Source organism: Mobula hypostoma, chromosome 1, assembly GCF_963921235.1.
Source record: "Mobula hypostoma chromosome 1, sMobHyp1.1, whole genome shotgun sequence".
Lineage (NCBI taxonomy): Eukaryota > Metazoa > Chordata > Chondrichthyes > Myliobatiformes > Myliobatidae > Mobula > Mobula hypostoma.
Window position 1 is genome coordinate 249400438 of NC_086097.1, and position 13668 is coordinate 249414105.

Consider the following 13668-nt stretch of genomic DNA (forward strand, 5'->3'; position numbering starts at 1 on the left):
ATGTTCAAGCTTTTCTTTGTTGTACTGTATTTCATCAATTAATAAAAATGTACGTGATTTTTCAATTTCATAGCATGCATATTACAGAAAAAATTAAAGTGCTGCGCAGCTGTGAAAAGAACTGGAGGGAATATTAATCAAAAGCTGAAATGCAAAGTTAGCCGGATTATTTCTGACACTCAGGTACTTCACCAAGCACAGGCAACATAAGGTGCATAAAAAGGTGCCTGTATTATTTCTTGGTTCTGAAAATGCTTGTCTAACTTCGAATTTGGACTCCCAACAATGTGTCCAGTATATTCCAATCTTCATGAATAAAGGAATGAAAAAAAACTAAGTTTGCTGAATCTACCTGAATAATATGGAAAACTTCAAAGGGAGCAGTATCTGAATAAAAAAAAGTGGGAAAATTATAAACTACAGACTGTACAGTACAGGAAAGCTTACTCCAGTACTACACATCTTGATAAAAATAATAGGGAACATGCCTATGAGATCCTACCTGGACTGAGAAACGTGAGGAGAGGAGGTTATATGGTCCCTCAGACCTTTCCTATTATTCTATAAGGCCCAGACTGCGCTGATCTTGGTCTCAATTTCACTTGGGAGGTAGGTGTTCTAAAGAAACTATCATTGTTCTAAACTTTATTTTTAAATATATACAAGAGCAGACTAAGAAGAACGTTATTCCTCTAAAGATTCAGTTCTGTTGTTAAGGTAAATCAGATTTGTCTGCTGTGGGGTTGTTGTATTCAGCTGTAATGAAAGCACAAATAAATCAAAGATTTTCTTTTACAAGTAGTTATTAATATCTTTAACGTTTTAGGTGTCATGCAATTCCAGCATAGCACTTAAAATGTTAACAAACTTCTACAGATGTGCAGTGGAGAGTATATTGACTGGCTGAAGAACATACTACAAAATGTAGTGGATATGGCCCAGCCCATCCTGCCAACCATTGAGGGCATCTACATGTAACACTGCCACAGGAAAGCAGCATCCGTCATTAGGGACCCTCATTACTCTGCTCACTGCTGCCATCAGGAAAGTGGCACAGGACCCTCAGGACTTGCATAACCGTGTTCAGGAAAAGTCACTACCTATCAAGCTCTTGAAGCAAAGGAGATAACTTCACTTACTTCACATGCTCCCTCACTGAAATGTTTCCACAACCAATGGGCGCACTTTCAAGTACTCTTCATCTCATGTTCTTGATATTTATTGTTTATTTAATTATATTAATGTTTCTTCTTTTTGCATTTGCACAGTTTGTTGTCTTCTGACTCTGGTTGAATGCCCTGGTTGGTTAGTCTTTCATTGATTCTGTTAATAGTTATTATTCTATAGATCTGTTGAGTATACCCACAAGAAAATGGATCTCTGGGATGTATATGATAACATAAATGTATTTGATAAAAAATTTACTTTCAACTTATAGTTTTGAAACTTAAGGTTGTTTTTAAAACATCATTCCTGTGTGTACAGTGAAGATGCATCCAAACATTTTAACTGAATTTTGACTATGTAATCAATGATCAAGACAACCCAATCCAGCAACTGCAACATACACTCATCTTTGCACAATTACACAAGGGAATGATTAAAACAGCAAAAATTTATTACCGCAAGTGTACTATCTCCCACATTGGAAGCTATAAGGCCATCAATTGCTCCATTTTCGGCATCATGAGCATGTAGCCGCTCCATCCTATTGCGGTGAATTTTCCGACAAATCAGGACAGCAACAAGCGACAAAACGATCAGCACTATGACTGTACTAACAGCAAAAATGATCAGCGTCTCTGCACTGTACTCAATTGGCTCTCCTTCTGGTGCTGAAATGAAACAAATAAATCCAACTCATTGTCCATTTACAAATAGCTTTAAGGTTTATTTTAACAACTTTCCTGCTTATTAAAAACACACACATATGTACCAAATTGATATTAACAAAACTATAAAATGACTCTCAAAGGCCACTTAATTAGGTACACATATACACCTGCTTGTTAATACAAATATTGAAACAGCCAGTCATGTGGACAGCAACTCAATGCATAAAAGCATGCAGACATGGTCAAAAGGTTCAGTTGTTCAGACCAAACATCAGAATGGGGAAGAAATGTGATCTAAGTGACATGCGATGGAGTAATTGTTGGTGCTAGACGGGATGGTTTGAGTATTTCAGAAACTGCTGATCTCCTGGGATTTTCAGGCACAACTGTCTCTAGAGTTTACAGAGAATACTGAGATAAACAAGAAACATCCAGAGAGCAGCAGTTCTGTGGGTGAAAATGCCTTGTTAATGAGAGGTCAGAGGAGAATGGCCAGACTGGCTCAAACTGACAGGAAGGTGAAACTAACTCAAATAACAACACATTACAAGGATGATTCTGGGAATGAAAGGGTTATCATATGAGGATCGTTTGATGGCTCTGGATCTGCACTCACTGGAATTTATAAGGATGAAGGGGCATCTCATTGAAACCTTTTGAACGTTGAAAAGCCTAGACAGAGAATATGTGTAAGATATTCCCCATGGTGGGAGAGTCTAGGACAAGAGGGCACAGCCTCAGGATAGAGGGGCATCCATTTAAAAAGGAGATGCGGAGAAGTTTCTTTAGTCAAAGGGTGGTGTAGTTACACCCAAGGTACAGGTAGTTAGGTGCTAAGTTAAGGACAAGACCTTCAGGGTTGTGATCTCAGGATTGCTACCCATCCCACGTGCTAGTGAGACCAGAACTAGAAAGATTACACAGTTTAATATGTGGCTAAAGAGTTGCTGTAGGAGGGTGGGCATAAGACTTTTGGATCATTGGGTTCCCTTCCAGGGAAGGTGCAACCTGTACAGAAAGGATGGTTTGCACCTGAACTGGAGGGGGACTAATATCCTAGCGGGAAGACTTGTTAACGCTGCATGATGGGGTTTACACTAGAGTTGTAGAGGGATTGGAACCAGAATGCTAGAATAGTTGCTGGAGATGTGGATTATGAATCAAAAGTTTGAGCGTGGTACGATTAGTGTTCTGAGCTGCCTATATTTCAATGCAAAAAGTATGATAGGAAAGGCAGATAATAGTGCTGAAGATGAGGTAGCTGGTCTACAAACAGAGGCAATGTGTAGTGAGGAGAGGCTGTTGATAGAGCAAAATTGCAGTGAAAAGGATGAGCTCCAACGTAAAAGGCGAACAAAATTGAAAAAGATGAATGCAGGACTGAAGGTGTTATATATGAATGCGCGCAGTATATGGTCTAAGGTAGATGAACTTGCAGCACAGTTGCAGGCATCACTGAATCATGGCTGAAAGAAAATTATAGCTGGGAGCGTAATGTCCAAGGATACACATTGTACTGAAAGAAAAGGCTGGAAGGCAGAGGGGGCAGTGTTGTTCAATTTAAAAAAAAGGAATCAAATCATTAGAAAGAGGTGACACAGGGTTGGAAGGTGTTGAATCATTGTGGATAGAGCTAGAAACTGCAAGGGTAAAAAGACCCTGATGGGAATTGTATACAGACCCCAAACAGTAGTAAGGATGTTGTCTACAAATTAGATAGAAAATGCATGCCAAAAGAGCAATGCCAGAACAGTCAAGGGGGATTTCAAAAAAAGAACATAAGAAATAGGAGCAGGAGTTGGACACCTGGCCCACTGAGGCTGCTCCGCCATTCAATAAGATCATGGCTGATCTGACCATGGACTCATCTCCATCTACCGGCCTTTTCTCCATAACCCTTATTTCCCCTACTATGCAAAAATCTATCAAACTTTTGTCTTAAATATGTTTACTGAGGTAGCCTCCACTGTTCATTGGGGAGAGAATTCTACAGATTCACCACTCTTTGGGAAAAACAGTTCCTCATCTCTGTCCTAAATTTACTCCCCGGAATCTTGTTCCTTAGTTCTAGTCTCACCTACCAGTGGAAACAACTTTCCTGCCCCTATCTTATCTATCCTTTTCATAATTTTATGTGTTTCTATAAGATCTCCTCTCATCCTTCTGAATTCCAGCGAGTACAACCCGAGGCAACTCAATCTCTCCTCACAGTCTAATGGAATCAACCCGGTGAACACCCTCAGCACCACCTCCAAAGTCAGTATATCCTTCCTCAAGTAAGGAGACCAGAACTGCACACAGTACTCCAGATGCTTCAGAATCAGATTTATTGTCACTGACATACAGTATGTCAGGAAGATTGTTATTTGCAGCAGTACATTGCAATACATAACAATTCACTCCAAGGTACAATATGCAATATAGAGTATAATTAACATAAGATGAGCTGGAAATCCAGAGCAACACACAAGAAATACTAGATGAACTTAGTAGGTCAGACAACATCTATGCAGAGGAATAAAGAACCAATGCTTTGGACTGTGAACCTTCATTGGGCCTGATCTGGCAAAATTACCGCCAGATACATGCAAACTTTGAGTCGGTGCTGACGAAAAACTGGCCAACTGGAAATTCCAGACTGCAAATAACATACACTGCCTTCAACAGTGCTGGATATTTCCAGTGGAACTGGGGTACCATTGCCCACATTCCTTTCTCTACAGTGTCTTCCAATTACCTTTTTAGGTTTACTTCAGATCGCCATCATCTTACGGAAATTGTTCTTGGATACTGGGGTATACCAAAAAGTGCTTTCATGATCATTTTAAGCCCAGCAACAGACAAACATTCCCAGCATTCTGTATAGTTAAGCAGCGATTTAAATTTATAAGTCCACTTATGGTGTACAGCACCTCAGTTACAGCACTGTGCAAAAGACTTCAAAACATACAGAAACACAGAAACTCTACAGCACAATACAGGCCCTTAGGCCCACAATGCTGTGCCAAACATGTACTTACTTTAGAAATTACCTAGGGTTACATGTAGTCCTCTATTCTTCTAAGCTCGATGTACCTGCCCAGGAGTCTCTCAAAAGACCCTATCGTATCCACCTCCACCACCGTCACTGACAGCCCATTCCACGCACTCACCACTCCGCGTAAAAAACTTACCCGACATCTCCTCTGTATCTACTTTTAAGCACCTTAACACTATGCCCCCTCATGTGAGCCATTTCAGCCTTGGGAAAAAGCCTCTGACTATCCACACGATCAATGCCTCTTATCATCTTATACACCTCTGTCAGGTCACCTCTCATCCTCCGTCACTCCAAGGTGAAAAGGTTGAGTTTACTCGACCTATTCTCATAAGGCATGCTCCCTAATCCAGGCAACATTCTTGTAAATCTCCTCTGCACCCTTTCTATAGTTTCCACATCCTTCTTGCAGCAAGGCAACCAGAACTGAGCACAGTACTCCAAATGGGGTCCGAACAGGAGCCTATATAGCTGAAACATTACCTCTCGGCTCTTAAACTCAAACCCATGGTTGATGAAGGCCAATGCGCCGTATGCCTTCTTAACCACAGAGTCAACCTGAGCAGCAGCTTTGTGTGTCCTATGGATTTGGACCCCAAGATCCCTCTGATCGACCACACTTACCATTAATATTATATTCTGCCATCATATTTGACCTACCAAAATGAACCACCTCACACTTATCTGGGTTGAACTCCATCTGCCACTTTCTCAGCCCAGTTTTGCATCCTATCAATGTCCTGCTGTAACCATTGAAAGCCCTCCACACTATCCACAACACCCCCAACCTTTGTGTCATCAGCAAATTTACTAACCCATCCCTCCATTTCATTATCCAGGTCATTTATAAAAATCACAAAGAGATGAGGTCCCAGAACAGATCCCTGAGGCACACCACTTGTCACCGATCTCTATGCAGAATATGACCTGTCTACAACCACTCTTTGCCTTCTGCAGGCAAACCTATTCTGGATCCACAAAGCAATGTCCCCTTGGATCCCATGCCTCATTACTTTCTCAATAAGCCTTGCATGGGGTACCTTATCAAATGCCATACTGAAATCTACTGCTCTACTTTCATCAACGTGTTTAGGCACATCCTCAAAAAATTCAATCAGGCTCATAAGGCACGATCTGCCTTTGACAAAGCCATGCTGATTATTCCTAATCATATTATGCCTCTCCAAATGTTCATAAATCCTGCCTCTCGGGATCTTTTCCATCAACTTACAAACCACTGAAGTAAGACTCACTGGTCTATAATTTCCGGGGCTATACCTACTCCCTTTCTTAAATAAGGGAACAACATCTGCAACCCTCCAATCCTCTGGAACCTCTCCCGTCCCCATTGATGATGCAAAGATCATTGCCAGAGGCTCAGCAATCTCCTCCTTCGCCTCTCACAGTAGCCTGGGTTACATCACGTCCAGTCCCGGAGACTTATCCAACTTGATGCTTTCCAAAAGCTCCAACACATCCTCTTTCTTAATATCTATATGCTCAAGCTTTTCAATCTGCTGTAAATCATCTCTACAATTGCCAAGGTCCTCTTCCGTATTGAATACTGAAGCAAAGTATTCATTAAGTACCTCTGCTATCTCCTCTGGCTCCATACACACTTTTCTACTGTCACATTTGATTGGTCCTGTTCTCTCACACCTTATCCTCTTGTTCTTCACATACTTGTAGAATGGCTTGGGATTTTCTTTAATCCTGCTTGCCAAGGTCTTCTCATGGCCCCTTATGGCTCTCCTAATTTCATTCTTAAACTCCTTCCTGCTAGCCTTATAATCTTCTAGATCTCTATCATCACCGTTTTTTGATCCTTTCGTAAGCTTTTCTTCTCTTCTGACTAGATTTTGTAAACCACAATTCCTGTACCCTACCATCCTTTCCCTGTTTCATTGGAACATACCTATGCAGAACACCAAGCAAATATCCCCTGAACATTTGCCACATTTCTTCCATACGTTTCCCTGAGAACATCTGTTTCCAATTTATGCTTCCAAGTTCCTGCCTGAGAACCTCATAGTTCCTTTACTCCAATTAAATGTTTTCCTAACTTGTCTGTTCCTATCCCTCTCCAACGCTATTGTAAAGGAGATAGAATTGTGATCACTATCTGCAAAATGCTCTCCCACTGAGAGACCCGACACCTGACCAGGTTCATTTCCCAATTCCAGATCAAGTGCAGCCTTTCCTCTTGTAGGCTTATCCACATATTGTGTCTGGAAACCTTCCTGAACACACCTGACAAACTCCACCCCATCTAAACCCCTTGCTCTAGGGAGATGCCAATCAATATTTGGGAAATTAAAACCTCCCATCACAACAATCCTGTTATTATTACAGCTTTCCAGAATCTGTCTCCCTATCTGCTCCTCGATGTCCCTGTTACTATTGGGTGGTCTATAAAAAACACCCAGTAGAGTTATTGACCCCTTCTTGTTCCTAACTTCCACCCACAGAGACTCAGTAGATAATCCCTCCATGACTTCCTCCTTTTCTGCAGCCATGACACTATCTTCGATCACCCACCTCTTTTACATCTCTCCCTGTCCTTTCTGAAACATCTAAAGCCTGGCACTCTAAATAACCGCTAATTAAGAAGGGTGGGAGGCAGCAGAAAGGAAACTATAGACCTGTTAATCTGACATCAGTGGTTGGGAAGTTGTTGGAATTGATTGTTAGGGATGAGATTACAGACTACCTGGAGGCACATGACAAGATAGGCCAAAGCCAGCATGGTTTCCTGAAAGGAAGATCCTGCCTAACTAACCTACTAAATTTCTTTGAGGAAATTACAAGCAGGGTAGACAAAGGAGATGCAGTAGACGTGGTGTACTTGGATTTTCAGAAGGCCTTTGACAAGGTGCTGCACCATGAGGCTGCTTAGCAAGATGACAGCCCATGGAATTACAGGGAAGTTACTAGCATGGATGGGGCGTTGGCTGGTCGGCAGAAAACAGAGAGTGGGAATAAAGGGATCCTATTCTGGCTGGCTGCCGGTTACCAGCGGAGTTCCACAGGGGTCCGTGTTGGGCCCACTGCTTTTTACGATGTATGTCATTGAACTGGACCATGGGATTAATGGATTTGTAGCTAAATTTGCCAATGATACAAAGATAGGTGGAGGAGCAGGTAGTGTTGAGGAAACAGAGATCCTGCAGAAAGACATAGAAAGTTTAGGGGAATGGGCAAAGAAATGGCAAATGAAATACAATGTTAGAAATTGTATAGAAACATTCTCAATGTTATAAGGAAGGCCTGAACAGATTAGATTTGGCAAAGTTATTCCCATGGTAGGGGATTCTTGGACAAGAGGGCATGACTTCAGGATTAAAGGACATCCTTTTAGAACTGAGATGTGGAGAAATTACTTTAGTCAGAGGGTGGTAAATCTGTGGAATTTGTTGCCACGAGCGGATGTGGAAGCGAAGTCATTGCGCGTATTTAAGGCAGAGATTCATAGGTTCTTGATTAGCCAGGGCATCAAAGGGTATGGGGTGAAAGCAGGTGAATGGGGATGACTGGAAGAATTGGATCAGCCCACGATCGAATGGCAGAGCAGACTCGACGGGCCGAACAGCCTACTTCTGCTCCAATATCTTATGGTCTTAACCATCCTGCCCCTGAGCCATCCAAGTCTCTGTAATGGCCACAACATCATAGTTCCAAGTACTGATCAATGCTCTAAGCTCATCTGCTTTGTTCATGATGCTTCTTGCGTTAAAACAGACACATCTCAAACCATTGGTCTGAGTGTATCCCTTCTCTATCACCTGCCTATCTTTCCTCTTGCATTGTCTCCAAGCTTTCTCTATTTGTGAGCCAACCGCCTCTTCCTCTGTCTCTTCAGTTCAATTCCCACCCCCCAGTGATTCTAGTTTAAACTCTCCATAATAGCTTTAGCAAACCTCCCTGCCAGGGTTTTGGTCCCCCTCGGATTCAAGTGCAACCCGTCCTTTTTGTACAGGTCCCACCTGTCCCAAAAGAGGTCCCAATGATCCAGAAATCTGAATCCCTGCTCCTTGCTCCAATCCTTCAGCCACACGTTTATACTCCATCTCACTCTATTCCTATACTCACTGTTGCGTGGCACAGGCTGTAATCCCGAGATTACTATCTTTGAGGTCCTGCTTCTCAACTTCCTTCCTTACTCCCTGTAGTCTGTTTTCAGAACTTCCTCCTTTTTCCTACCTATGTCATTGGTACCAATATGTACCACAACCTCTAGCTGTTCACCTTCCCACGTCAGGGTACCGTGGATGCGATCAGAAACATCCCAGACCCTGGCACCTGGGAGGCAAACTACCATCCATGTTTCTTTCCTGCGTCCACAGAATCACCTGTCTGACCCCCTAACTATAGAGTCCCCTTTACTGCTGCCTTCTTCCTTTCCCTACCCTTCTGAGCCACAGGGGTAATCTATAGTCTCTGACTCCTGCCCTTCCCTCTCCTGTTACCCATTTATCTGCTTCCCCAGGCCCCGGTGTGACTACTTGCCTATAGCTCCTCTCTATCACCTCCTCACTTTCCCTGACCAGACAAAGGTCATCGAGCTGCATCTCCAGTTCCCTAATGCGGTCCCTTAGGAGCTGCAGCTCGACATACCTGGCACAGATGTGGCCGTCAGGGAGGCTGGGAGTCTCCCGAACATATCACATCTGACAGCCAGTACAGAACACCGGCCTCACAGACATACTTCCTGTTTCTATTCCTCACAGGTAACTTACCTCGCCTTGACCCGTTATTGCCGAAGCCCGAATGAGCCAAAGTCCCACCACCCTGCCTCAGATCACTCCATTGATGACCGCTCCGCTAGGCAGTGTCTCCCTTTCATGCCTGAACCTTCCTTACTATCCAACTCATGATTGGTGCTCTGGTTATAGCCGCTGATAGGTCACGTACAACGGACAAACGCTCTCGAAGCTCCCTTTTTAAATAACCGCCGCCGACCTGCAGAAAATCCCTCTTGGTAAAGCACTGCTGACCAGGGTGCCTAACACTTTTGCATAATACCGTATTTGTTCATGTAGAGCAGAGAGCAGGTTTGTAAACCTGGCAGGAGCAAAGTGAGTTGGGGCAGGCAAGAGTCGAGTGCCACGGGAGCACTGTGGGACAGGTGGCAGAGAAGGAGTGCAGGGGGCAGACATATTCAGCCCTGAAAACACCAGGCAAGGACATTTGATTCCAAACAATTGTTTTTTTTGATCATTACAGAGTCTCTTTGGTGCTTCCTGCTCCCTTCCCCCCCTTCCCATTTTCTCAACCATGATTCCCCTTCTCCCTGTCCCCTTCCTACTCTCAGTCCATAATACAGATCTCTATCAGAATTAGATTTATCACTCACATATGTCATGAATTTTTTTTGCAGCAGTACAATGCAATACATAAAATTACTACAGTACTGTACAAAAGTCTTTGGTACCCTAGCTATACATACCACAAACTTATAATGTTTCATAAATATTAAATAAATGACTGCTGGAACTCACATTTACATTGAAATAACTCAACAATATTTTACTCAGTGGGTGATTTTTTTTTTGTCTAAATCACTTTCAAGCAAAGGTATATACAGCCTGTAGTCGGTCTACATGACCAGACGGTTGGCCATCTGAGTGGTATGTTATATTGGCTTCAAGGCTGGGCCAAGGGAGACCCTGCAAAATAAACTGTTCTAGGAAACCAACGTAATTCTCTGCCTGCTCAGACCATTTACCTGATGAAAGATATCCTCATTTTAAGACAGGTCTGATGGCTCCTCTGTCTTTGATCGCCAACTGCTGCACTTTTTGCCAGATCTCAAGTATTTCAAAACTTAGTGTAAAATACTTGCAAGTGATTTAACGCTTGCAAAGTGATTCAGTAAAATAAGAAATTTTTAAGTTTAAGTAAAAACTTCAAATGAGACCCTTAACACAAGAGATTCTGCAGATGCTGAAAACCCAGACAGGACTGAAACGTCAAATCTTTATTCCTTTCCATGGATGCTGCCTGACCTGCTGAGTTACTGCAGCATTTCTTTTAATTCAAATGTGACCTATATTTTGCTTCCAAAATATAGATTATTTCAATGATAGGACCTATTTCTTTTTGGTAATAGTTCAGGGAACTTTGAACAGCTACAGTTCCCAACATGCATAAATGGATCAGATACAGAGCAAGAACGGGAAACATGGGAAGGCAACACAGAAAAATTATTACAACAACAACAAAAAAGCTTTTCTTCACACAGGTCTGTTACAAATCACAAAGGAGTTTCATATATCAATACTATTTATTTTGGTTGGCACAAACAAGTTGGGCTGAAGGGCTTATTTACTCACTGTACGACGATGACTCCATATCACCAACCAACATTATTGCCAAAGTAAAAATGAAAGTATTATATATAGATTGAAGTTAAGTTTTACTACAAAGGATTCAAAATATGTGGCACAAGATTACTGACAAGACAAAGAATGCTCAAGACCTTTGAAAGTTGTCAACTAGATTTTTTTTGGGAACAAGGCCATTCAGGGAAGTGGCAATATTCAGCCTACTAGTAAAGGAACAAAAAATCCAAGCTCTTACCTTGAGAAAGAAGTGGCATTGCCGTAATATTCCTATTGCACAGGTTTCCATTGCAACACTGCACTACTTGGGTTTCAGAGGGGAGGGTCTTGCACATAAGTCCACTTTGATCGTCGTTGAAGCAACCTTTCCTGTACACAGGAACTTCTCCGTTTTGTGTAACTGAAGCAAAACATGACTGGCCGTAGCATACTGGCCTCCCACATGAATTGTCCTCACAGACACACTGAAACTGGCCTGGATTGTCTTTATCTGTTAACATACAAAAAAAGTTGAAATTCATACAACATCTAGATCACAGACAATTTTCAAACAATATTAAAATTTAAACAAAAGCATTGTCATTTGTACCAATTGTAAATGGCATTCTTTTCAACCACAGAAGGGAATATAGCAATGAATACATCTCCCTGCCAACGTAGCCTAGATAAATCATACTATTCCAACAGAAGAACAATATATCAGTTCCAAATGTGAGATAAACCAACAATCCCCCACCAAAAGGCCAGTCCTAGACCAGCTTCAAATTATCCTCATTTCTGTTCCGACATGTCAGTCCATGACATCCTCTTCTGCCACGATGAGCCTACTATCAGTGTGGAGCTGTAACACCTCATATTCCATCTAGGTAGCCTCCAGCCTAATGGCATGGACCTCGATTTCTCCTTCTGGTAATTTTCTCTTCATTCTTCCCTCCCCAGATCCTCTTCTTCTATTCCCTACTCTGGTCTCTTGTCTCCTCCTCTCACCTGTTCATCACCTCCAGATGGTGTCCCTCCTTCTTCCCTTTCTCCCATGGTCCACTCTCCTCTCTTATCAGACTCCTCTTTCTGCAGCCCTTTACCTTTCCCACTCACCTTCACCTATTGCCTTCTAGTTCATCCTCCTTCTCCTCCCCTCACTTTTTTAATTCTACATCTTCCCCCTTCCTTTCCAGTTCTGATGAAGGGCCTCAGCCCAAAATGTCAAATGTTTATTCCTCTCTATAGATGCTACCTGACCTACTGAGTTTCTTCAGCATTTTGTGTGTATTGCTCTGGATTTCCAGCACATGCAGAATCTCGTGTTCGAATTATTCTGGAAAAATACCTCCCCTTTTTAATTTAGTTAAAAAAATCTGTTCTTTCGCCAACCTATGTTAAAACACTTTAATTATAACACTTTGTTAACACCATCAGGTACCTAGTTCAAAGCACAAGTACCACTGAGATCCATAGTCAAATTTTATGAATGAGAAATTGGGTCTAGGACCAGAGGACACAGCCTCAGAAAACAAAAACATCCCTTTAGAACAAAGATGAGGAGGAATTCTTTAGCCAGAGGGTGGAGAATACCATGGTTCCAGTTTCTTACCATTGTTAACTCTGTACCCTTAAGGTAGACAAGGATGGAGAACGCTAATATTTCCTTCCTTCAGTTATGAAGAAAGTGAACCCCATCTAAGAAGAGCAAACTGATTTACTCAACCCCCCCCACCCCCAATCATTTCCTGGCCCACCATGCCCCTGCCAATCATCACTTAGCAATTTATACCAATATTAGGGCACTGTGGGGTGGAGATACTGCAAGGTGCAAGACGCTCCTTCCCTCCGCTAGCCTGCAGGTCACCCTTGGACAAAATGTAGTACCTGCTTAGTAACCCTCCCCCACCCCCAATGAGGGTCACGTGAAGCCATGGGAGCAGCTGGTGGATGATCATATGAGCAGCTGGTGAATATCACAAGTCCTAGTTACGTGACCACTGACACCAGGCAGACAACCTCTGAAGAGTACTGATAATGGCTAAGGTCACTAGTCTTGTAAAGACACTGTCCAGAAGAAGGCAATGGCAAACCACTTCTGTAAGAAAATTTGCCAAGAACAATCACGGTCATGGAAGGAGCATGATCACCCACGTCATACAACACTGCACATACCTGCAGTGAAATTTTATCTGGTTTAAATAGCAAAAATAATTAACAATTAATATGCAGTGGACAAATCCATAATTAAAAATAAACAAAACAGGAAGCAAAGATTTAATTTTTTTCCCAGGTATTCAACTTGCCTTCAGCTCCACATCGAAAGACCTTTGGAGTCAGAAGTAGAAGAACGAGGACACTGCATTGGGCCATCGGGAAAAGGTTACTGGAAAACAAGAGCAGTTGCTAGTTCACATTCATCTCATGCCTTCATCTATTTAAAACATTTTCTTTAGACTCCCTTACACCATAACCT

General features: G+C 42.3%; 1 protein-coding gene across 2 annotated transcripts in view; it reads right to left on the reverse strand.

Annotated features, from left to right (window-relative positions):
- Positions 1-13668, reverse strand: part of LOC134356176 (activin receptor type-1-like) — a 77039-nt gene that overhangs the window by 43073 nt on the left and 20298 nt on the right. For both annotated transcript variants that reach the window (XM_063066887.1, XM_063066896.1), the window contains exons 2-4: positions 13499-13578; positions 11452-11703; positions 1624-1835 (exon numbers count right to left, since the gene is read on the reverse strand). In XM_063066887.1, the coding sequence (XP_062922957.1) occupies positions 1624-1835; positions 11452-11703; positions 13499-13565 (531 nt within the window). In that variant the 5' untranslated portion in view covers positions 13566-13578. The remainder of the gene's footprint in view (positions 1-1623; positions 1836-11451; positions 11704-13498; positions 13579-13668) is intronic.